Genomic DNA, 25,960 nt, shown 5'->3' with positions numbered 1-25,960 from the left:
CCAAAAATTTAAAGAAATTAAAACTCAGCAACAAAGAAAGCATTAGTATTTGTCTTCTGAGACTAACGTATCTCATTTAACACAATTTCTAATACCATCCTTTTTTCTGCAAAGGTCATAATTTTTATTTTTTCCTATTTTAATTTATATTTGTGAATATGTGTGTGTGTGTGTAGGTGTGTAGGTGTGTGTGTAGGTGTGTGGGCCATAAGCAGACATCAGGGGTCTTCCTCAATTGTTACCCACTGAACACTGGGATTATAGGCGTACTCAATGCTTTACATTGTTACTTAGGTGCTGGGATCTGAACTCACATCTCTACCATTACCTTCTTCCCACTCCCACTGGTCTACTTCCTCTTGGGTCCTAGGCTCTAACTAGGAGCCTACAGCTGCTTTGCTAAATGGGTGTGATGTTCCTGCTGGGTTGCCTCAGGTGGTTAAGTTTATTCCGTAAATCAGTGCTATTGGCAGCTTGTCAGCAACTGCTTTTTACAGTGAGCAGCAGCAGTTACAAAGACTAAATGGTCAAACATTGATAATAAATGGCTTGACTGCTCAGCTATAAGGACACACACACACACACACACACACACACACACACACACACACACACACCCCTCTACCTCCAAGTTTAGGAGGACATTCTAGAAGACAGGGTGCAAGGTCTAATAGTTTCCAGGTAGAGCCTTTAAAACCTTTAAGTATATGTATGATCATGTTGTTGAAAATGAGATATTTGTCTAATTGCTTTCCTGTATGTATGTCTTAAGTCAGTGATTCTCAACCTTCCTAATGCTGTGACCCTTTAATACAGTTCCTCATGTTGTGGTGATTCCCACCCCTAAAATGACTTTCATTGCTACTTCATAACTCTAATTTTTCTTCTGTTATAAATCATAATGAAAATATTTTTGGAGAGAAGGGTTTGCCAAAGGGATCAAGACCCACATTTAAGTACTTAAGACCCACAGGTTGAGTTTAGTATTTAAGCCTTATGTACTGTTGTGGATCAGAGTAGAGAAACTAGACACCATTCTATCTATCCTTCCTGACTTTAGAGGAAATGCTTTTACTTTTTCCCCATTTACTATAATGTTGAGCATACATTTGTCATATATGGACTTTGTTATGTTGAGAACTGTTCCTTCTATTCCTAGTTTCTTTAGGGATTTTATCATGAATTCATGTTGGTCTTTGTCAAAAACCTTTTGAGATTGAACATGTCTATGAAAGGTTGAACTTGTAGAAGCTCTTCTACAGAGCTGGGATTTCGGGTATATGCTGTTATGCTCAGCAAGGATTTCAACATAAGTAGTTTAAAATATACACAAAGTGTTAAGCATGTTTTTGCTAGGTGTTTATACTTATGTTCTTATTGCACAATAAGGAAATGCTCTGGGGTAACCGGTTTTCCCTCAAAACACTGGTAGACTATCTTTAAAAACTGTTGTGGTTAAAACGTCAGTTTGTGCTCTTACCCTGATTCAAGAATTCAAAAAACCCAGTTTAGAGACAGTGCTTATCTGTTGTGGATTTACTATTGTTTGCCTCTCGGGAAGCTCTCTTTGCATGTTAAATCAGTTAAATGAAATAGATGATTTCAGAACTGGAGAAAGAAGATAGTTCATTGTTAATCTTTGTTTTTCAAGCATTGAAAACTATATAGATTAGATCCCAGGGCTTAGGAGGCCGAAGCAGGTGGATCTCTGTGAGTTCGTGCCAGCCTGGTCTACATAGTGAATTTCAGGACAACCCTAAAGCTGCATAGTGAGATCCTGTCTTTAAAGCGAGAGGGAGGAAGGGAGAAAGAAAGAAATAATAAAGATTCTGTGATATTTAATAATACTTTAACTTTTTCAGATTACACGCCGACTAGCAGTTTGCAACATGGACTGGGATAGATTAAAGGCAAAAGATCTGCTGGCTCTGTTCAACTCATTTAAGCCCAAAGGAGGAGTTGTATTTTCTGTGAAGGTGAGAATTGATTTCATTTAAAGTAAATATTTCTAGGTGTTTTAACTTAAATCTGACTTTGTTTCTAATTATACTGACTTAATTTTTCTCCTAAAAATTTTATTAATATGAAAATCATCTGACACAATTGAGTGTGAAACCGATATAACAGGTAGTAAAGTGGGAGAAGCATTTTTTTTAACTTTTTTAATTTTTTTGCTTTATATTTTAGATTTGTGTGTGTGTGTTTGCACATCTCTGTATGGAAGTTAGAGGACGCCTTTCAAAAATAGATTATTTCGGGGTTGGGGATTTAGCTCAGTGGTAGATCGCTTGCCTAGGAAGCACAAGGCCCTGGGTTCGGTCCCCAGCTCCGAAAAAAAGGAAAAAAAAAAAAAAAAAGAAAAAAAAATAGATTATTTCTTTCCACCATGGACTCTGGAGTTGAAGTGGAGATCATCACTGATGATGCTCTGGTTTTGTCCCCGTCTCCTAAATTACTTATTTTAAAGGATGCTTTATCTCATGTACTTAGAAATGAGGTTTGCTTTCCTGCAGTGAGTTTGAAATGAGTTTTATTGAGCTGAATCATGACTCCTGATATCATAGTTTTGATAGGTCTGCATATTATATGAAAGAGAATGTATGAATAATTTGTCTTATTTTTTGTGTTCAGATATATCCTTCGGAGTTTGGAAAGCAGAGGATGAAGGAAGAGCAAATTCAAGGCCCCGTGGAGTTACTGAGTATTCCTGAGGATGCCCCTGAAAAGGACTGGTACTGAGTCACTCTGCAATAGAAAACTAACCCCAGTAAAGTCATGGCCTTCATTCAGAAGTTTGCACTTCAACTAACACTTCAATTAGGACAGCTTGATAACTGATCACAGATGGCAGCACACTGTGCCAACATTTTGTGTGTATGCTTGGAAATAATGATTGCAGTATTGGGAAAAATAGTTCATGATTGCCTTATTGCTGAGAATTAGGCGTGTTTTGTTTTGTTTCCTTAATTGAGTGCTAAGTAGAAAGAAAGGAATTTTTATGTTAGAAACAGTTGAAGTAGTTGTAAACCACTAGGTGGAGCTATATGTGCACTTAATAAAAATGGTGATTAACTGGATGGTAACAAAAGGAGCAGAGAGCAACCTTTAAGGAACAGATTATAATTAAATGAAATTAAGCTTATAAAGTTTAGATCCTGGACCAGCAAGATGGCTAGGGCTAAAGGTACTTTTCATCTAGTTTGACAACCTAAGGACCTGAATTCTCCAGAACCCACATGGTAGAAAAGGAAGCTACCTCTTGAAAATGGTTTTGTCTGACTTCTAAATATACACCATGATATACATATGCCTAGAGATACACACACCACAAGTAGGTGAATACAAGAGTTGTTTCATTTCCAAAGCAAACACTTTTCAAGATAAGGCATTAGAGCTGATGTCTCATTTATCTTTATTATTTTAGTTATTTCTATGAGTGTGTCTGTATGTGGATTTGTATACATAAATGCACATACCTTTTGAGATCAGAGGGATTGGTGCCCTGGAACTGGAGTGACAGATGACTGTATGACAGATGACTGATTTAGGTTTTCCTTGTTAGGGCCTCTCGAGAGAAGCTAAGAGACTACCAGTTCAAACGATTGAAGTACTATTATGCAGTAGTGGAGTGTGATTCTCCGGAAACAGCGAGTAAGATTTACGAAGATTGCGATGGCCTGGAATTTGAAAGCAGTTGTTCCTTCATAGACCTAAGGTAATTCAGCTCATCTCTTCCAACTGAATCTTAATGTAGCAAGACCATAAGCGGTAAAACATTTGGATGAGCAATACTTTCTTGCATTGTGGAAAATAAATAAGAGAATGCTCATAATGATTGACAAAAATAACTTACAAGCTATTTTCATAATGTGTATCCTTGAAATAATAATTCTTTCAAAAAACTTATTTTAAGATTTATTTCTTTTTATTTTATGTGTGCGAGATCCCCAGTGCTTGGACTTGCAGGTAGTTGTAAGCTGCCAGGTGGGTGCTAGGAATCAGCCCTGGGTCCTCTGCACGAGCCAGCATGTGCTCTTGACTGCTAAGCCATCTCTCAGGACCCTCCCGATCGTTCTTCATAGAATATAGTAGATGCATTATATGTGTGTGTGGACATATTCTCCTGTGTAAATTATAAAACCTGATTTTAATAACCATAGTTTATTTACCTCTACTTTCCATCCCACATTCCATGGCCTGATCCCTAAAACTTGTAAGTCTCCATGGCTGATTAGCATACAAAGGCTAGTTATTTGTGAAATGAAATTGTTGGCTAAGATTATTCTTAATCAGCTTTTAAACTTTTCTTTATTTCCAGTGACCTTTTACATTTATGGTACTCTGTATTTTATTGAGACTACTTACCCAGTATTACTCTGTATTTTATTGAGACTACTTACCCAGTATTAGCTCTGTTTGACCTTAGCACTCCGTTGTGAGCCAATGATGACACACAGAAATCTGGCTGCTTGTTATTAATATGAAAACTAGTAGTTCCTAATGCAAAATCTCTTATAAAGAATTCTCAAACTTAGTGAAATTTCAGATTTATACTTTATAAATTTCAGAGATGTTATGCCAAGGTTGTTTCTAACCATTACACTTAAATAGTAGATAAACTGTTACTAATTAGATTCTAAACCCTGATAATCACTACTTTTTATGTTTAAATACATTTTTCTTTTTGTTTTTTTTTAGATTTATACCAGATGATATTACCTTTGATGATGAGCCCAAGGATGCGGCCTCAGAAGTTGATCTAACAGCATATAAACCAAAGTATTTCACATCTGCTGCAATGGGAACATCAACGGTATTTCTTAAGGCTTAAAAAACATATATATGTAGGCCAAGCATGGTGGCACATGCCTGTAGTCTCACCCTTGGGGAGTTGAGCAGGGTTACCAGGAGCTCAAGAGTCACAGTGTAGGATGCATGAGATCCTGACTTTAAAACAAAAGAAAAAGAAGAATTAAATGCAGAGGTAGACTCTTGCTTTTAGGAAGTTTAGAATTAAATAGTGTTTGAGAGTTCGTGCAATGGATGCTATACCGTTTGCAGATATTGTTCAGTGTCCTTTTATCTTGCAGCACGTGGGCCTGAGGATGTACTTGAGTGGTAGAATACTTGTCTCTGCTTGCGGAGTCCCTGGGTTTTAGCTTAGATTCTTTTAATAGTTGTTAGTTATGACATTCTAGGGAGTGAAGGAAGGACATAGCTTTACCTCAAATGACAGCTACAAAAACCTATTAATCATTTGGAATAGGACCACATTTTTCTGCAGGTATGATTTTCAAAAGTTTTGTAAACAACAGAAGTAGAATAATTCAGGACTACTAGTTTTCATATTAATTACAAGCAGCCAGACTTCTGTGTGTTGCAAAAGTTTGTTACTTAGCTAAATGGCTTCTATTTCTCTCACCCTAAGTCTGTGCCTGCAGTGATGCTGTACAACACACTGGCTTCTCTGCTGTCCAGGTCATGAAGCTGATGCAGAGCTACTGCATCTGCTCCGTGCTCTGCTGTGGGAGGATGTTCTGATATTGATTAGTAACAGAAGTACAGAAAGAGCCAGAGAGTGAATTCTGAAAGATTCAGCCGCATCATGTTATTTTCAATACTTAGTACTTAAAATAGGCAGCATGTCTAGCCAGCTAGTCTGTAGACCCTGCATCCTGTCTGTAACACCAGTATCTGTTCCACTTACAGCAACCGTTTGGCCATTATTAGCACAGAATTAATTATCAGAGAAGGGGTAACTCTAAACCCTGTGAATAGCTAAACTTCTGAGAGAGTAACACGGATTTTGTTAAGGATCTTTGGTACCTAACTTGCTAATATGGAAAAATTGGACTAAACAGAAAAAAATCAAGGACTTGAACACATTGTATTATAAAAGCTGTCCCTGAACCCTTTCACAAATAGATTTCTGTGTGTTGAATGAATAGAGCAGTGCTTCTCAACCTATGGGTTGTGGCTCCTTTGGGGGAGTCAATGACCCTTTCACAGGGGTCACCTAAGACCATCAGAAAACACAGATAATTACTTTATGATTCATAACAGTAGCAAAATTACAGTTATGAGATCACAACAAAAACAATTTTTTGGTTGTGGGTCACTACAGCCTGAAGAACTATTAAAGGGTCGTAGCATTAGGAAGGCTGAGAACCACTGGAAGAGAGGGTAGGAGCTCATCTCCCTCAGTCGTTTTCAATAAACTTACTTGGTATAATCTGAAAACCTTTGACATCACTGACTTTTAATCCTTTTATGAAATGGTACCTGTTGAAATTATATTACTTTATTAACAAATCCCGTCTAGGCTGTGATTCTACTGTCATTTTACTTCTCCAGATGAAAATCATATTCCCACTGGTTCATAATAGTAGTAAGTTTTTCTAGCATTTTTCTCCAGTTAATCTATTTGTTCATACTCAATAATGAGATATCATTCATACAGCTAAGAATTGGGGGAAGGTAAAAGTGAATACATGTGATTCAGTCCACAAATAGGATACTGTTTAGAATTCATGCCACTCAATTTTTTTTTTCAAACAGGCCCATGTCTGGACTTTTTAGGTGTACTGTAACTTTTATTTATTTATTTTTGTCAAGATCTCACTGTGTAGACCAAGCTGTCCTCAGACTCACAGGGATCTACCCCTACCTCTGCCTTCATCTCTAAGTGCTAGGAGTAAAGGCATGGGCCACCATTGGCCAAACATACTAAGTGTCAAGTTAACAATGTGCTTTAATAAGTCTGATTTATCTTTGTGCTGTTGTGTGGGGATTGATTTTCATTCTTGGGTTCAAGGTGGAGATCACTTGGGATGAGACTGATCACGAAAGAATCACGACACTGAACAGAAAGTTTAAAAAGGATGAGCTTTTGGACATGGACTTTGAAGCCTACTTGGCTTCTTCCAGCGAGGATGAGGAAGAGGTGGAGGAAGCACCAGAAGGTACTTGCTAATCCTTTTATTATGGTTAGCAGAACTGTGTCTGGGGCAAACATAAGATCCCCAAACTGGCTGCATATGCTTAGAACTGTATGCTTGAATGTGCATAGATACATGCCTGAAGTAGCAGGATGCTCATCAGATAAAAGCACTTGTTGTGTGAACCAGGTGACCTGACTTTGATCTCCAGAACCCATGATGAAAGGAGAACTGACTCACCAGAAGTTATCTTCTACCTACCACATGCATGCTTTAGTACAGACATACCAATAATAATGACAACAATGATAGTAATAGTAACAGTTAAGTCAGGCTTTAAAATAATTCTAAATATTTTGCTAGTCTAACTTTCTATAGCCACAAACCTTATTTAAACTCTGGCTTAGTAAAAATGCCTAGCCTGTTAGACTTGTAAATAAGTAAAATACCTTTATACTCCCCAACACACACTTTATTGCTAATTAATTAGTTGAGAAAATCTCTCTGTAGGCGTACCTTGAAGTTACAGATCACGGAGATCTCCCGGCTTCTGTTCCCAGGATCTGTAATTTGGATTATAGGCATCGACCAACCACACCCAAATTTTGCACTGCTGGCTACTAAACCCAGGTCATTGTGAATACTAGGCAAAGATTCCCTAAGATACATCCTCAAGCCTACTACAGGAGTCCTAAATTGTACTTTAGTATGTGTTGTTTGGGGGTGTAACACTGCCTTGTATTGTTCTTGTTTTACATTTCCCTTCTTCCATAGCCATCTTTGTAAACCTTTCTTTCAGCTCTAAGTACATACTGAGGAAATGCCTGTAGTAAGACTGAACTACTATCAAAACTCTCTTGCAGTTTCATTTGCCTGAAAAATGCCAAAAAAAATTGCTTTTGCTTGTAATTCTAAATTGGATTTCCAAAGGCTTCCCTGTAGTCACACTGATAATAACACTCCACTGACTTCTGACTTGACTGGTGGTTATGAAGGTTATCTGAAGATTTTATTCTGAAAGAGAGAGAGAGAGAGAGAGAGAGAGAGAGAGAGAGAGAGAGAGAGAGAGAGGTTTAGTTATGTGCACATTTGCTGAGGAGACCAAAGATCACTATCAAGTATGTTCAATTAATTTTTTGAGACAGGGTCTCCTCTCTCACTGAACGTAGAACTCACAAATTGACTAAGATGCCTGGCTACTGAACTTGAAGTCTGTTTTGTCTCTGTTCTTCAAGTGCTGGGGTTGGAGACTTGCCCTGCTCAAACTCAGGCCTCTATGCTAGCATGACAGGCACTCCACCAAATGAGCCGTCCTCAGCCCCCTGAGGTATTGCCAAAGCAATCTGAGATTCTTCCATTTTTATGTCTGCTTGTTAGTTTGAGTGGTTCAATGGGTTCAACTGAGCTGCGGCTGTAGCCCTTCAGCTTTGAATGTTATCTTTACATCTTTGTTGTTTTGTCTAATGGAATTTTGAAACATTAAAAACTATGAATTCAGTGCAAATAGAAAATGAAAAAGCAGAAATATTAAACATTGATATAAGTGCTTTAAATCAGCAGAAAAGAACATCTTTAGTTACAGTGTAACATTTTTCTTAGTGTTCTCCTTTCACATGGTGATTATTTCTATAACCTAGTGGCATATGAAGCAATACAGAAATACATTTCTGCTTTTAACATGGGATTAACATTTTAACATTAAGTCTAAACTTTCTTAATTTCTGAATAGTCTGTAGGTTTTTGCTTTTATATCACTGAAAGTAGTGCTTTATCCCATTAAGTTTGTCACAAAATACTGTTTTGTAGTTAGTACCGTAAGGAAAAGAAAATTATGTTTAATAGCTGCTATTTCTTTGTATATATTACATGTTGATAAAACCATGTAAGTAAGTGTTTCATAGTCTTTGCAAATATGAGTTGGCTCACTGGGTAAAGGCTCTCGCTGTCAAGCCTGATGGCTTCAGTTTGATCCTCAGGGTCCACACACCTAGTAGAGGAGAAAACCAAGTTCTCATGGCACATGTATATGCACAATAAATAAATGTAATGAGGTTTTAATAAAGAGCGTGTGTAATTGCAGTGGTACTTCTATTGGATATAAAGGACTTTATATTTTAAGGCCTTGCTGGCTGGTGCTTGTTAATCTTTCTGATGAAGGTTTTATTTCTTAATGTATTTACTATAGCCTTCTCACAGACCTTTTAGAGCCTTTCCCTCATAAATAAGATGAATTTGTGTTCATGTAGTGTAGGTATGGAAGGTAAATGTATATGCCTATGTGGGCATTATGTACTCTTCTGAGAATTCTCAATTGTTTTCCTTTACCCTAGTTCTAAAATACAGAGGGAAACAATATTCCATGTCTATTAGGAATGACTGGGTTCATGTTGTTCAACTAGACTTTGTTTGGTTTTGCTGTTTTACTGTTTTTTATTATATTTCTATGTATGTCTGTGTGTACATATGTTCAGTATGCGTATGGAAATTGAGAGAACAACTTTCAGGACTAAGTTGTTTTCTTCCTATCATGTGGGTCCTGGTGGCCAAAGTCGTTACCAAGCTCGACAGCAGGCATTTATCCTCTCTGAGCCATTTCACTCATCCTGGAATTATTGTATCTTATTTTATATAAATGGGTGTTTTGCCTGCGAGTCTGTGTACAGTTTGAATACCTTTGGTGCCTTTAACGGCCTGAAGAGGGTATCAGTTCCCTTGGAACTTGATTTATGGATGGTTTGTAAGCTATCATCTGGGCACAGGGAATTGAACCCAGGTACTCTGGAAGAGCATCCAGTACTTTTACCCATTGAGCCATCTCTCCACCCACCCCACCCCCATTTAAATTTTAAAACAGTGTTAACAATGGGACACCTAATATTATTGATAAATAATTATTAACATCAGAAAGTAATCATTAATTTTTCAGTATATTTACTATCTCCGACTCACTGGGTATACAGCTCAATGGTGCAGTGTTTGCCAAGGTTCATAAAGCCCTATGCTTAACCCTTAGTATTGTAAAATAGAGGGGAAAAACCCTTAGTCTCTGCTGGTTTCAAAACTTGACTACAACATAGTGAAGTAACAAAGGTCAGGTTTTCTTAGCACCTTGTTCCTTTCTTTGTGTAGCTAAGAATTATAACAGTACCTGGCTTATAGAAAGACTGAAGTGATGTGTGTAAAGTAGTGAGCATAGATAGTACTTTGTATCGTGTATTTTGTCTTGAAACTAAACATTAACTTTTTTCAGTTTGAAATATATAATTTTTTCAAAAGCACGCCTTTTTCTTCAGTATTTTAAAAAACTACAAATTTACCTTGATCTGTAATTTAGTGCCTCTGATAGCTACATTAGTATATTTGAGTATTAAACATTCCTGATTGTTTATAAGAATAGCTTATTGTTTGAATTTTTTTTTTAAATCTTATGTACTATAAAGGCATTCATAAAATGTTGCCCTTGAATTAGAAAAGCAGACCTACATGAGTTATCCCACATTTTAGAGCTTCAGAAAGTACAATTTAGTACTGGAAAAAATCAATTTAAAGTAAGCCATCAGAGACTTACCACTAAAATTTCAACCTGGAAGGATCTGGCTTCTAATTATGTTTTCAGAAGTAAGCTTTTAATAGAATTGAAATACATTGCCATTTTGTTAATGCGTTCCTCATGTTTTATCCATTGAATTACGGGATACATGACAGAATTCCATCCAACATTATTATTGTGGCACAAAGCACAACAGCAAAGAAATGAGCTTCAGCTGTTTGAGAGAGCATGTAAAAGTGTGATAGGGTGATGGAAAGAATGCCTACAACCACTGTGTATTCACTCAGGGAGAAAATAGTCTTCAGAAGTGTACCTAAGCAACGTTTTCCCTGCATATCACCTTTCTAAAGATGTAAGAACATTGTGTTAACACTTACGCTTTACAGCTCCATGCTTATATCAGTTCAGTATGTTACAAAGTCTGAAACTTGACTGCATCGCTTTCAAACTTTACTAGAGGTGGTACATTTTGATACACTCGATAAGTTTGTATGGCTTATATTAAAACTCAGATTTCTAATTTGTTACTGGCTTTAAGAATTTACATTGAAACTGTAGAACAAACAGGTTATATTTATTGTTCATGGGTTTTGTACTGTTTCTTCACATTCTAAGGTTTAGGAAGCTAAAATTCAAAAATATCAATTATCTTTCCACATAGTAAAATTAATTGACTTGCTTCCTAGTTTGTCTGTCTGTATAATTGATTGATGAACAGCCCTCTTAAGAGTAAATGTGCTTATTCACATTCAGATAGAAAGAACTTAACAGTCTCAGGTTTAAGTTCTAAACGACTTCTTTGACTCTTTTCTGTGGCCCGAGAAGCTAATCCCATGTCCCACGTTCACCCCAGCAACATGCAGACTCCTTTTATTGAACAGAATACTTTTAAAGCCACTGTGTGATGACAGAGAACAAACGGGGCTGAACTGCCATTCTTCATGCAAAGAAGGGACTATTATGTCACTCTTACATTGATTTCATCGCATCGGAGTTTTCCTGAGTGCAAGGCTGAAGTCTTTGGTTTCATTGTAACAAATTGAAGTTGTAGTCTGTGATTGCAGTATTTCCATAACATGACTTTTTAGCCATATCCTTAAGAGATCATGAGATCTAAACACTAAAGTTGAAGGTAATTGTTTCTAGATATTAAATGAGATTGATCTATTTGGTTGTTTTGTTAGGTGAAGATGGAGTCAGCATAGAAGATGGGAAAACAAAGAAAAGTCAGAAGGATGATGAAGAACAAATTGCAAAATATAGACAGCTCTTGCAGGTTATTCAAGAAAAAGAAAAGAAAGGAAAAGAAAATGATATGGAAATGGAAATCAAGTGGGTTCCAGGTGAGAATTATAGATATTAAGTAAAAATTTTCTTCTGAATGCATTTAGATATAATAAGATGCCAATTCCTCTTTAGAAGCATTTGTCGATTCTTGATCTTAGAACATAAGCCATTGGTGTTTTATTCAGGAAATTTTCCCCAGTACCCATGTGTTCGAGACTCTTCCCCACTTTCTCTTCTGCTAGTTTGAGTGTATCTGGTTTTATGTGGAGGTCCTTGATACACTTGGACTTGAGCTTTGTATACAGTGATAAGAATGGATCAATTTGCATTCTTCTACATGCTCACCTCCAGTTGAACCAGCACCATTTTTTGAAAATGCTGTCTTTTTTTCCACTGGATGGATATAGCTCCTTTGTGAAAGATTAAGTGATCATAGATGTGTGGGTTCATTTCTGGGTCTTCAATTCTGTTCCACTGATCTACCTGCCTGTCTCTGTACCAAGACCATACAGTTTTTATGACTATTGCTCTGTAATACAGCTTGAGGTCAGGGATGGTGATTCCCCCAGAAGTTCTTTTATTGTTGAGGATAGTTTTCACTCTCCTGGGTTTTTTGTTATTCCAGATGAATTTGCAAATTGCTCTTTCTAATTCTATGAAGAATAGAGTTGGAATTTTGTTGGGGATTATATTAAATATATAGACTGCTTTTGTCAAGATGGCCATTTTTACAATATTAATCCTGCCAATTCATGAGCATGGGATGTCTTTCCATCTTCTGAGATGATCTTCAATTTCTTAATTCAGAGACCTGAAATTTTTGTCATACAGATCTTTCACTTGCTTGGTTAGAATCACACAAAGGTATTTTATGTTATTTGTGACTTATTGTGAAGGGTGTTGTTTCCCAAATTTCTTTCTCAGCCTGTTTATCCTTTGAGTAGAGGGAGGCTACTGATTTGTTTGAGTTAATTTTATACCCAGCCACTTTGCTGGAGTTTTTTATCAGGCTTAGTAGTTCTCTGGTGGAACTTTTGGGGCCACTTAAGTATACTATCATATCATCTGCAAATAGTGATATTTTGACTTCTTCTTTTCCAATTTGTATCCCTTTGATCTCCTTTTGTTGTCTGATTGCTCTGGCTAGGTCTTCGAGTACTATTGAACAAGTAGGGAGAGAGTGAGCAGCCTTGTCTAGTCCCTGATTTCAGTGGGATTGCTTCAAGTTTCTTTCCATTTAGTTTGATGTTGGCTACTGGTTTGCTATATATGGCATTTACTATGTTTAGGTTTGGGCCTTAAATTCCTGATCTTTGTAAGACTTTTAACATGAAGGGGTGTTGAATTTTGTCAAATGCTTTGTCAGCATCTAATGAGATGATCATGTGTTTTTTTTCTTTGAGTTCATTTACATAGGGAATTACATTGGTGGACTGCATCCCTGGGATGATGCCTACTTGATCATGATAAATGTTTTTTTATGTGTTCTTGAGTTTGGTTTGCGAGAATTTTATTGAGTATTTTTGTGTCGATATTCATAAGGGAAACTGGTCTGAAGTTCTCTTTCTTTGTTGTGTCTTTGTGTGGTATAGGTATAAGCATAATTGTGACTTCAAAGAAGGAATTGAGTAGTGTTCCCTTTGTTTCTATTTTGTAGAATAGTTTGAACAGTATTGGTATTAGGTCTATGAAGGTCTGATAGAATTCTCTACTAAACCCATCTGGTCCTGGACCTTTTTTGGTAGGGAGACTTTTAATAACACCTTCTATTTCTTTAGGGGTTATGGGACTATTTAGATAGTTTATCTGATCCTGATTTAACTTTTGTACCTGATATCTGTCTAGAAAATTGTCCATTTCATCCAGGCTTTCCAGTTTTGTTGAATATAGGTTTCTATAGTAGGATCTGATGATTTTTTTAATTTCTTCAGATTCTGTTGTTATGTCTCCCTTTTCATTTCTGAGTTTGTTAATTTGGATACACTCTCTGTGACCTCTGATTAGTCTGGCTAAGGGTTTATCTATCTTGTTGATTTTCTTAAAGAATCAGCTCCTGGTTTTGTTGATTCTTTGTATAGTTGTTTTTGTTTCTACTTGGTTGATTTCAGCCCTGAGTTTGATTAATTCCTGCTGTCTACTCCTCTTGGGTGTATTGGCTTCTTTTTGTTCTAGAGTTTTTAGGTGTGCTCTCAAGCTGACTGGTGTATGCTCTCTCCTGTTTCTTTTTGGAGGCACTCGGAGCTATGAGTTTTCCTCTTAGCACTCCTTTCATTGTGTCTCATATGTTTGGGTATGTTGTGCCTTCATTTTCATTAAATTCTAAAAAGGCTTTAATTTCTTTCTTTATTTCTTCCTTGACTAAAGTATCATTGAGTAGAGCATTGTTCAACTTCCATGTGTATGTGGGCTTTCTGTCATTTTTATTGTTATTCAAGATCAGCCTTAGTCCATGGTAATCTGTACCATGAGGTGCTGAGAAGAAGGTATATTCTTTTGTTTTAGGATGAAATGTTCTATGGATATCTGTTAAATCCATTTTCATTTATAACTTCTGTTAGTTTCTCCGTGTCTCTGTTTAGTTTCTGTTTCCATGATCTGTCCATTGATGAGGGTGTTGAAGTCTCCCACTATTATTGTGTGATGTCCAGTGTGAACACTGAGCTTTAGTAAGGGTTCTTTTATGTATGTAGGTGCCCTTGCATTTGGAGCATAGATATTCAGGATTGAGAATTCATCTTGGTGGATTTTTTTCTTTGATGAATATGAAGTAGGTTTCTTGTATGTTTATGGGCATTTCTTTAGGTTAGGGAAGTTTTCGTCTATCATTTTGTTTAGATATTTACTGGCCCTTTAAGTTGGGAGTCTTCACTCTCTTCTATACCTATCATCCTTAGGTTTGATCGTCACATTTACATTATCTTTAACGGTTGTGTCAATGCTTTCTACGGTATCTTCTGCCCCTGAGATTCTCTCTTGTATCTCTTGTATTCTGTTGGTGATGCTTGCATCTGTGACTCCTGATCTCTTTCCTAGGTTTTCTATCTCCAGGGTTGTCTCCCTTTGTGCTTTCTTTATTGTTTCTATTTCCACTTTTAGATCCCAAATGGTTTTTTTCAATTCCTTCACCTGTTTGGTTATGTTTTCCTGTAATTCTTTAAGCAAATTTTGTGTTTTCTCTTTAAGACCTTCTACTTGTTTACCTATGTTGTCCTGTATTTCTTTAAGGGAGCTATTTATATCCTTCTTAAAGTCCTCTATCATCATTATGAGATGTGATTTTTTAAATCCAGATCTTGCTTTTTCCATTGTGTTTGGATATCCAGTATTTGCTTTGGTGGGAGAACTGGGCTCTGATTATGCCAAGTAGTCTTGGTTTCTGTTGCTTAGGTTCCCATGCTTGCCTCTCACCATCTGGTTGTCTCTGGGGTTAGCTGGTCTTGCTGTCTCTGACAGTATCTTAACCTTCCTTTAAGCCTGTGTGTTAACACTCCTGGAGACTGGCTTTCTCCCAGTGGGATCTGGCTACCGAGAGCTGTGTCACAGGGCCAGCTTAGGATGCAGGCAAAAACAGGAAGTCCCAGACTGCTCCTGGGTTCTGTGTCCTGAGGGCTCCAGGCAGGTTCCTCGAGCAGAAGTAGTGGTCTTACCTCTGCTCTCAGTTGTGTCAGCACTCCTGGTGACTGGCATTCAGCTCTGGTTGCAGGCAGAGACCAGAAGAATCCTGTCCCTGACTGCTCCTGGGTTCCTGTCTTTTGAAGTCTTACTACTTTCTGTTACCCATAGATCCCTGATCCATAGGTATTTTATACTCTTTCCAGCTATCATTTGATTAGTTTCTTGGTTTTACTAACTATAAATTATTTCTGTCTAATTATAAACAAAGACCTTTCCTGGGTCTGATTCCTTAATTTATAATATAGAAAATTTAAGCCAAGTACTGTATTTTCTAATTACTACAATTCTTTTAAAAAACTATAGTTCTCAAGATCCCTTTTCCTGTAGCCTTTGCTGTTTGTTAATTCATAAGGTTTCACTAATATAAAATATGTGTTATTGGGTGCTCCATCTCAGTTTGGCTATAGTTAGTAGAGTAGTACAGGGCAAATTTTAAAGGGTCAAATCTAAAGACAGATAAAAGCTAGCATAAACAAGAATTATCATATACAGTGCACATTTATACACACCAATAGTTATAGACAGATCTGCATGTACTTTTCCAAGTAGTAACTATTACAGAATACTGATACTTACACATCATCATCTCTTCCCATTCTTGGTGGATTCATTCTAGTGTTTTCTACAGATACAAGTCATGGCCTGTCATTTGCAGATGACTCGTATACATCATCTTTTATACTTAAAATCATTTCTATAAGAATAAGTAAAGGCCATGTAAGCAGTTGTCATTATATAAATATATTTATATAATATGTACATGTGTATACTCCTATATAAAATACATATTATATATTCTAAACATACCTGAAAACATAATATATAAATATGTACTATAAAATATAAATGACATCTAATACATATATATATATATATATATATATATATATATATATATATATATATATGGACAAGAAACAATATGTATGTTCTGTCCAGGTACAATTTTAGGATTTTTTTTAAATCCTTTCTATTGAAATTATTGGACATGTGATCTATGGATACAAATATTGCCCATTTTAGTGACGAGTTTTGATCTGTGGTTTTCTTAAGATATCCTTTCTAATAAGTAATAGACCTCATGAAGTGAGTTAGGAGCTATACATCTAATGTGTTTTTATCTTGACTTTTTTATTTGTGGGTGGAATGTTAATATTAGCTCAAGTGTTTTAAAATTTAAAATGAAAAGTTACCACCCATAGTTCTACTACCCTGACTCAGCTGTGTTTTAGGTAAGTTTTGCTTCCATTTGCCATTTCTCTGTTGTCAAATGTTTGACCATATTTCTAATTTTTTACTGCAGTAGACGTATGGCATTGAAAAGAAACAGGACAGTTTCCAAAGCCACAAATATTGGTCCATTCTGAGAGTTCTTTGCTTTCATCCCTAGCCAATACTTTGGCTTGCTTTTTTAGGGCCTTTTAATTTAAAAACTTTTTTTAACAACAGTTGGTCCCCCAGCCTCACCCCCAGCCCCTCAGTGAAGAGTATCCAGGCCACAGTGAAAAGCAGACGTTGGCACTCTGGCTCTCTGCTAGTCAGTTGTGTGACTTCCTCTTCACACAGAAGCCTTCACGTATGCCATGGAACAACAGCCTGTGGTCTTCTCAAGCTAAAACTACCACTGTCAAAAGATCAAAAGATGAAGCTCAAGTGCCAGGTATCTCAGCCTTCCCGATGCTGTGACTTTTAATATAGTTGTGCTGACCCCCCAACCATAAAATTATTTTCATTGCTATTTCATAATTATAATTTTGCTACTGTTAGGTATTGTAATGTAAATATCTGATATGCAGGATAATAGGTGACATCTGTGAAAGGACCTTTTGACAACCCTCCCTCCCCCCAAAGGGGTCACAACCCACAAGATGAGAATCACTGGTCTAAGACATTATAAATAATCTAGATCTTTTTTTCATAATGTGAGCTATTCTTTAGAAAGTAGCCTACCCAAAATAGACGTACCAGGAAGGGGCCTAGGCACTTTCTCTGTCTAGACATTACCATCAGATTTCTTTCCCAAAATATCCCATCAGTTTGTAGTGCCTCCAATAGTAAGTAATAGTTCCAGTGTCAGGGAATTGTCACTGTTTCACATTTCCTGAATGGAGTGAAGTTGGCTTTCTTAGAGAACTAAAATGTTTTAAAGGAGATAGATATGTAAATATATCTCTATTCAAACTGTGTGTGTTTTAAGGTAGGTGGTTTGTGCAGATCACAGAACAATTTACAAGTGTCAGTTCTTCCCCTTTCCAGCATGACAAATTCAGGGTGTCATGTCTGGTGACAAAAACTTTTATCTACTGAGCCGTCTTGCTAGCCCAAACTTTATTTTTGGAGGCTCCTGATAGGATGCTTTTTATTGTGGATACCTGTTACATTCATGCCTATTTGTGAATGTAATAGTGAAAGAGGTCTTTTTGCATATTATATGTAGGAGTATTATACTCCTACTCAAAATCTATTTATAAATTTGAAGAATAGGATTCATAATACTTAAGTTTTGAAGCATTTTTGAAGGTACATTTCAGGTCATGTCTATTTTGGTATAAAAAAATCTAATTATGAACCTGTGGGCTTCTGTGATATTATACTTGACTAAACCACAGAGAACCAGAACAGTATGTATTGTTCATTGGTTCTTATGGGGTTTTGATCTCAAAATTTAAACTCTTAAGAAAAATAAGTAATCGTATTAATACTTGTATGAGTATGTTGTGCTTTGTTACTAAAGGAAACTTTACTTCATGCTATTTAAACTTCTTCCTGTTTATGTTGACTATAATAGCATGTGTCATTTAATCCCTAGGGTGTAAAGTCCAGAGAGAAATAGGTAGCAGGCTCCAGTCATAAAGAAACCCATTATCCATGGACTTGACTAAGGTGGACTACTCTTTCTATTGGTACTTAGTTCCTATGGAAATACAGTAATTCAGCCTTATTTTTGGTCTTTTTTTTTTTTTTTTTTTTTTTTTTTTTTTTTTTCTTTTTTTTTTTCGGAGCTGGGGACCGAACCCAGGGCCTTGTGCTTCCTAGGCAAGCGCTCTACCACTGAGCTAAATCCCCAGCCCCCAGTAATTCAGCCTTATTAATTAGGGTATGTAGAAACATTAATTAAAAGATTTATGAAAAATCTATAATACCTTAGTTTTGTCTTTGTAAAGTAATATCTCTACTGGATACTGTGTAAAGTTCCTGTCTGATTCTCTAGGACTTGTAGATAAGGTGATGCATATAATTAACATTATCTAATCATCTAATTAATTAATGTGCCTCATTGCTGTCTCACCCAGCAAGAGTAGTTCTCCTTCATTGTTTTGTATGTCGGGCAGGAGTGCCAGTGAGATCCCCTCTGTCTCACCCAGCAAGGGAGTTCTTTCTTCCTACCTTGGGCCATAGAGCCCAAGGGTACAACTCATCTTCTCCACTTTGTCTTGCTTCCACCTATCTTTTGTTGTTTGCTTGGTTGGTTTGGTTTTGTTTGTTTTGGCAAGGAGTTGGTTGGTTTTTGGTTTGGGTTTTTGGGGGGGAGGAGGGGTTCTAGACAAGGTTTCTCTGTGTGTCCTGGTCATCCTAGAAACTAACTCACTCTGTAGACCAGTCTGGCCTCAAACCTAGAGATCTGCCTGCCTCTGCCTCTCAAGTGCTGGGATTAAAGTCGTGTACCACCACTGCCCAGCTATTGCCTCCACTTGGCAAAGCAATGATCCCATTTTATTGGGATCTTTTATTGTCTGGTCTTTATTCTTTGCCCCCCCCCCCACACACACACACACAATCTTTCTTTGATGTACTGCCTTCTATTAGGAAACTTACACAGATATCAAGGGTGACATATATGACTGTTGAATTATTCATTCTTTATTCAGAAGCAATGTTTTGAATCAGTAGTGATTCATTATGTTAGGTAACCCTGATCCAAACATTTAAATTTTTGATAGCTTACAGAAACTGTTTGCTATTTGGGAGGGTGGTGGGGCTATATTTCTGTTTGCATTTATTGCCAATGTGTTCATTATTTGAAATATATTTACAAAATGTTTTTTGTTTAAAGGGTTTTTTTAAAGTCAGATGTTTTAAATTTTGAATAGAAGGCCAGAGATATAGCTCAGCAATAGAACACTTGTCTAGCAGGACCCTAGCTTAAGTCTCTAGTGACACTGTATGAGTGAGTGAGTGTGTGACTGTGTGTGTGTGTGTGTGTGTGTGTGTGTGAGTGAGTGTGTGTGTGTGAGTGAGTGTGTGTATGTGTGTGAGTGAGTGAGTGTGTGAATGTGTGTGTGAGTGTGTGAATGTGTGTGAGAGTGTGTGTGAGTGTGTGAATGTGTGAGTGAGTGTGAGTGTATGTGTGTGAGTGTGTGTGTGTATGTGTGAGTGAGTGTGTGTATGTGTGTGTAAGAGTGTGTGTGTGTGTGTGTGTGTGAGCTTTGAGAGTTGGGGGGTTGTTAAAGGATGGAATATACCTCAATGGCTAAGTACTTGTCTGGATTGAATGAATTCCAGGTTTGATCCTTAGAACCACAAAACCAAAGTGGGGAAGAGCTTTACAGTTGCTGTACTAAAATCACACACGTAGCCTTGGGCTGAGAAGGAAGACAGTTGAGTTGAGAGGGAAGCATCAAATGGGAAGCCTGAGCTTAGAAAACAGCTGAAAGAATTTATAATTTGCATCCTAGTTTGGTGATGGAAAAGGAAGTTTAAATGATAACTAGAGAGCCACACAGCTGATTAAAATTTAGTAACCTAATCCTTCTTGGATCATCCAGTTAACAAGTGGTCTATGGAAGCTTTGTAAGGCGATAAGCTGAAACATCACACCGTGTGAATAGCGTTTGAATTGTCTGTGGACTGTATAGTAAAAATTGAGAACCAGGAGCACGTGGTGATGGCTCACACCCTTAGTCCCAGAACTCGGGAGCCAAAGGCAGGTAGATTTCTAAATTCAAAGCCAGCCTAGTCCACAGAGCTGATTCTAGGACAGCCAGAGCTATACAGAGAAATCGCCAAACGGAAAGAAGGCGGAAGAAGGATGAGGATAGAAAAGAAGAAAACCAGGTACAAGAGAAATGGCTGAGCAGTTAAGTGTTTACTGCTCCTACAGAAATCTGGGTTTTGTTTCCAGCACCCATATTGTGGCTTACAACTGCCTCTAACTCCAGTTCCAGTGAACCTGACACCCTCTTCTGCCCTCCAGGGGTCCTGCCCAGATGTGATACACATACACATAAAGTAAATAACTTTTAAAAATGAGAAGCAGCAAGGGTTATCTAAAAGTTTCTAACACATATTGTCTATAGAATAGCTAATCCATTTCTCACTTTCCTGGATTATTGAAAGCCTGTTTTCTTCCTTAATAATATTAAAGTAGAAACTGAATGTACTTTTCATTCTGGTTATATTACATTTGTTTTTTGTTTTATATTTTTATATTTTTCTAGTGTTTATAAAATGGAGGGTTGGGATTTTTTTTTTTTTAAAGATTTATAATTTCTTTAGACTCTAATATAATTACTTACTTTCCCCTTCTCTTTCCTCCTAAATCCTTCCATCTAACCTGCCTTACTCTGGCAAAATCATGACCTTTTTTATTAAATGCTGCGTGTGTGTGTGTGTGTGTGTGTGTGTGTGTGTGTGTGTGTGTGTGTGATTCTTAAATATAGAAATACAACCTGTTCGTTCTGTATATGATTACTTACACATATGTTATCGGGGCTGAGCATTTAGTATTGTTTTGCCATTTGGTGTGCTCTTCCCTGAGAAAGACTGTTTCTCCTGATATCAGCGTTCCTTAGTTGCCTGTAATTTCTTTGGGGGGGGGGGGGGAGCTTGAAGCCTCATGAGCTTTGTTGTCATCCTTGTTTAGGAAATCAAGTTGGTGAGCCTTTCTGGATGTAGCTTTTGATATTCATAAGAGACTAAGTGTCATAGTAAATTCCCAGTTCCTCTAGCTCTTATAGCCTTTCTGCCCCTCTTCCACAATGATACCTGAGCCTTTGGAATAGACTCTACAATTACATTTTGACTCATTGTGGTTTGCTGTAATGGCTTATTCCATTTATTCAGCAAGAAGTTTTCTTGATGAGGGTGAGCACTGCACTTACCTATGGGTATAAGGACAATATTCAGTTAGGGAGTCTGCTGCTTAGTAAAGTGGTGGTTATAGCTTCTCCTAAAACACACAAGTTCACTAGCCCTAGGTGGTTGATAGGGATTCCAGTACCAGCTTTGATTTCTCTCTAGTTGAGTTAGGGTTGTTTCGTTTTATTTTGTTTTTTCAATATTTGTTTTATTTTCATTTTATGTCTATTGGTGGGTTTTGTGGTAACAAAAATGAATAGTGATAAAAGATACTGTTTCTGATGGAACCATCTTTGAGCTAGCTGAGTTGACGAGGCTGTGCGTGTGGGTGGAACTGTTCTTAGAGCAGGCTCTGCTGCTGAGGCTGAGGGCTGCAGGCTAGAGTAGGGAGGGTGGTGCCTTCTAGTGTGGGTGCCCCAAGCCAGTCCCCATCTTAACCCCTTTCCTGGAAGAAGAAAATATCTGAGGAAGCCAGTTCAGAAGGTGCTGTATTGGGTCGGTGGCTTTTAAGATATATTTATAGTTTTTGCCAAGTTACACTTTAGTGTGGTATATGTGGTAGGGTTGTTTTGATTGTATTTTAACTCTTGTTGGGAATCAATTGAGTAGCATAGTCCTGAATATTATCTTTTGTCAGGTGAAAGTGCCTCTACCATTTTCCTCTTAAAGTCCTAGGTTTTCTTCATCTTCTCCAGTTTCTCTTCTAGAAATCATATTTGATGTGTATGTTACTTTCTTTCTTTGAATCTGGTAACTCTTGATTTCTGTGCCTTTGAATCTGTGCAACTTGCTGGATAATTTCTTCAGTTCTGTTTTTACTTCATTAAGTCTTTCTCTAGTGTATACATTTAAACTTGGGTGCTGACTTGATGTTTTTATCTCCCAGAGTTACTTTTTTCCCTCCAAACTTGTCTCATCCTTCTAATAATTTCCTCCTTTGCCTTTTTTAAGTGCTGGTTTTATATTTTATATCTATTTCGAAGACTATAGTCTATGAGTCTGTCTTACTGGTTTTTGTTTCTACTTACTCTAGTTCCTCTGGGATTTTTGTTGGAATCTTCTTGTCTTGGATCTTCTTTTCTTACAGGAACTCTGGGTCAGACAACCTTCTTTTAGAGATTATTTGTCAGGTGCCTGGAGGCATTTCTAATCCAAGACCTATTGAATTTTTGAGTTAGTGTATTTGGGACCACACAAGTAGTATGAATTCCAGCCACAAGTCCATGGGTTTGTGGGCTTGTGGTTACAAAGTCTCAGAGGGGAACTGTATTTTTACTCCCCCAGTCTCCGTATACTACCCCCACACTATCGGGGGAGGGTCATCATCTACTGGGGGCACATTTAAGGATCCTGGGACCTCCCACCATGATCAGACTCCAAACTTTGGCCCCCACCTCCTTGGCTGAGAGCCCACAGCAACCCAAAATCCATACTAGACTGTATTAGCTTAGCGTGTGTCCCCAAAGAAAACTCCCTGTTTCTGAACTAGTTTAATATTTCTATTTGAGCTTCCTTACTGAGACTTGACTCAGGAATTCTTTTGGTTTCCTTCTATCTTAGCCATTCGTGTAAAAGATTTCATTCATTTTCTGCCTTGCCTATAAGTATATGAAAATAACATAGATGTATAAAAATAACAATAGAAAAAGTAATTTTTCAGTATTTGTCATAAATAAGTTAGCAGAATGGCTTTCCCAGACTTGGCCAGAAGTTAGTCTGCTTATATGAAGACAGTTTGGTAGTATGTTATTGTGATCACAATCTGCTTGAAAGGCAAGAAAATATACAAATAAACTTGAGACAAATAGAAGAAACAATAGCTCCCTAATGAGGCCCACATGTCTTGTATTTGAATTCGGTGTTATAGGAACATTGAATGCTAAGAAACAGGCATAGGGGACAGTTTGATGTGTGGTAAAGTTAATACCCTGGAATTGAAAGCCATCACTCTAAGGTAGACTGAAAGGGGATTTAGAAGTGAGAGAAAGACAACCCAAATTCTAGACAAATGTAAAGCCTTTTCTGTCACTGAAATAACTTAGGCAATAACAGCAAACGATAACATGAGTTCCATGAGTACTCTGGGCATGTCTTCCTTGGATATTTATTAAATGTTTGGGGAGATACACAGTTATGTGAGTAGAAATTCCCAGTCTGATCATCTTTTAGATTTATCCCTTATTATCCTCATCTTAACTGTGTACTTTTCACGTGGTAGATGGGAATATGATTCTAACAGTATTGAGTACAACCAGAGAGCATGTGTTTACTCTGGCTCTTTGACAGCTTTAGCCGTTCACTATTGTTTCTTGAAACTAGTTTTTATTTTACTTTCAGTTCCATGTGTTGTTGCTCCCAGTCACTGGGGTGGGACAGATCTGATCACTTTCCTTTCACTTGCTTGCTTATTCTATGGACATTTTTAAGATGTGTGCTATATGCCAGGACTCTCACGAGCTACTAACATGGACCTTTGCTATGTGAGTAATCATGTCCTTCCTTGTCCTCACACCTTCAAGAGTAATATGCTGGTTGGAAGAGGTGCCTTGATGGCAGTGCTCCTCAGTACATGGCTAGTGGTTTTCCTCTATAAAGCTCAGAACCCAGAACGAGTTCCACATTTGGAGTTTGGTGTTGGTGATGGTGGTCAGTAACATTTTAAAGCGTTTGGAATTAAGTGCTACAGAGTCTAATTTATAACACACAAAAAGTTTTATGAGATTGATATGTAAGTGTTCATAAATATTCCCAATGAGTCCTAAGCCCATATTTAAGTAAACGTGCCAGTTCAACCTATATGAGAACTCTTAAAACATGCATTTTGTTTTTATAAATAAAGCCTGTAACAGTACCTACTTAAGTTGATTTAAATCCTTTGAAGACTTTTCAAATATTTCATGTGAATAAGGTCAGGAGGAATATATATTCTTCTTGAAGATTTTGTAAAAATATTTATGAGTCCTTTTATATGCACAGAAACTGCCAAAATAGTTCTGAATAGATTGTGCTTATTAAATTATTATTATTACTACATTGAGTCATCTGTAGTTGTGGTTGGCTTTAGAAGGGGCTTTACCCTTTATTTGTGGGATTATTGATATCTTTAATTTGGCAGTCTATGGATATATGCTTAAAGGTTGCTTTTTGGGTTTTTTTTTTAACAAATTTATACAAAGCTAAAGCAATTATAATGAAGTTGTTTTTCAAGTCACATTGTGGCTTCTCTTAAGTGAGAGGCTAAATTGACTGAAGAATGTTCTTGTGCATTTGCCAAGAGGCTTCTGGGATGGGCATATTTTTAAGAACTTAGAACATAAACAGCTGTGATCTGGCAAGAGATGTAAATGACCTCATGGTGACCGTGAGAACAAGGCGTTTTAAGTTATCATGCTGGTGTGTTAATTCACTGCAGTGTGTTTGTCATCCCTCTGTTTTGGTGTATTAAGTGGGAGCCCGGCGAAAAAGAAACTACAGACTGACTTGAACTTAAGATATTGTTACTTTATGGCTACCAACAAACTAAGTTCGAGGAAATATTAGTTCCCGAGAATAAATTTTGCATCACTTGTTCTAGAACTAGTGGGCCACATGAGTCACGTAGAGACAGAAGTCTTAAAGCTTTGGTTTATTCTCTGTTGGAAATAATATGTTCTAAATATCAAAGATCAAACACTTGGCCGGAAATAAGAGTCCTTCCTTCAAAAGAAATCAAGACAGACGTGTTTATTAAGTAGTTACTGTGTGCTAAATATTATAGAATGTGAAAGAACGTGACTGCCCTGTTTTTAGTTTACAGAACTTGCCTTTGCAGGTTCTCAGCAGAACCATATAATAAGTACTTAGTTTGTATTTATTATTTACATATCATTAATGTTAAAAAGTTTAAATTGCCAAATAAAATGAAACCTTGTAATTCAGTCTGTAAGAGCCAAGGCGGTGAGGATCACCACAAGTTCAAGGCCTGTCTGGTCTACATAGTAAGTTGGGGACCAGCCCAGTCTGGGACCCTGTCTCCACACAAACATGTGATTGTTGTCTGTGAGCAGGTGAAGGCAGGCACAAGAGAAGGCAAGGCCTGTGATTGGGCAGTGAAACACTAAGACGGGCACAGAGTTTTGGAGAGAGGAGAGAGGAGACTAACAACCAAGATGGAGGAGGAGAAGGACGACCCAGATCTGGGTGGCCTTAAAGGACCACAGGCACTTATGAGTATTCATAAGGGATGGATTTTATAGGACAATCTGTCTTAGCTAGGCGGGCAGATTATGTCAGTATTAATGGTTCAGAGTTTATTGTTTGTATGTTTTGTGCGGTGACTATCTACTGATATAACTCTGATTGATAAATTACAAGCTTATTGAGTTTTGGTTTTGACTGGTTCCTGGGAGTTGTGACAGTAACCACAGGGGGCGGATGCTGGGATTGTGAGCAG

The 25,960-nt window shown here is 37.3% G+C and overlaps 1 protein-coding gene across 5 annotated transcripts in view; it reads left to right on the top strand.

Annotated features, from left to right (window-relative positions):
- Esf1 (ESF1 nucleolar pre-rRNA processing protein homolog) overlaps positions 1-25,960 on the top strand; it is a 53,163-nt gene that overhangs the window by 7,846 nt on the left and 19,357 nt on the right. For all 5 annotated transcript variants that reach the window (XM_006235106.4, XM_063284287.1, XM_006235105.5 and 2 more), the window contains 6 exons: positions 1,863-1,976; positions 2,632-2,732; positions 3,563-3,715; positions 4,699-4,813; positions 6,815-6,962; positions 11,673-11,831. In XM_006235106.4, the coding sequence (XP_006235168.1) occupies positions 1,863-1,976; positions 2,632-2,732; positions 3,563-3,715; positions 4,699-4,813; positions 6,815-6,962; positions 11,673-11,831 (790 nt within the window). The remainder of the gene's footprint in view (positions 1-1,862; positions 1,977-2,631; positions 2,733-3,562; positions 3,716-4,698; positions 4,814-6,814; positions 6,963-11,672; positions 11,832-25,960) is intronic.

Source organism: Rattus norvegicus, chromosome 3, assembly GCF_036323735.1.
Source record: "Rattus norvegicus strain BN/NHsdMcwi chromosome 3, GRCr8, whole genome shotgun sequence".
In the NCBI taxonomy this organism is placed as follows: Eukaryota; Metazoa; Chordata; class Mammalia; order Rodentia; family Muridae; genus Rattus; species Rattus norvegicus.
This window is presented reverse-complemented; position numbering and strand designations above follow the sequence as displayed.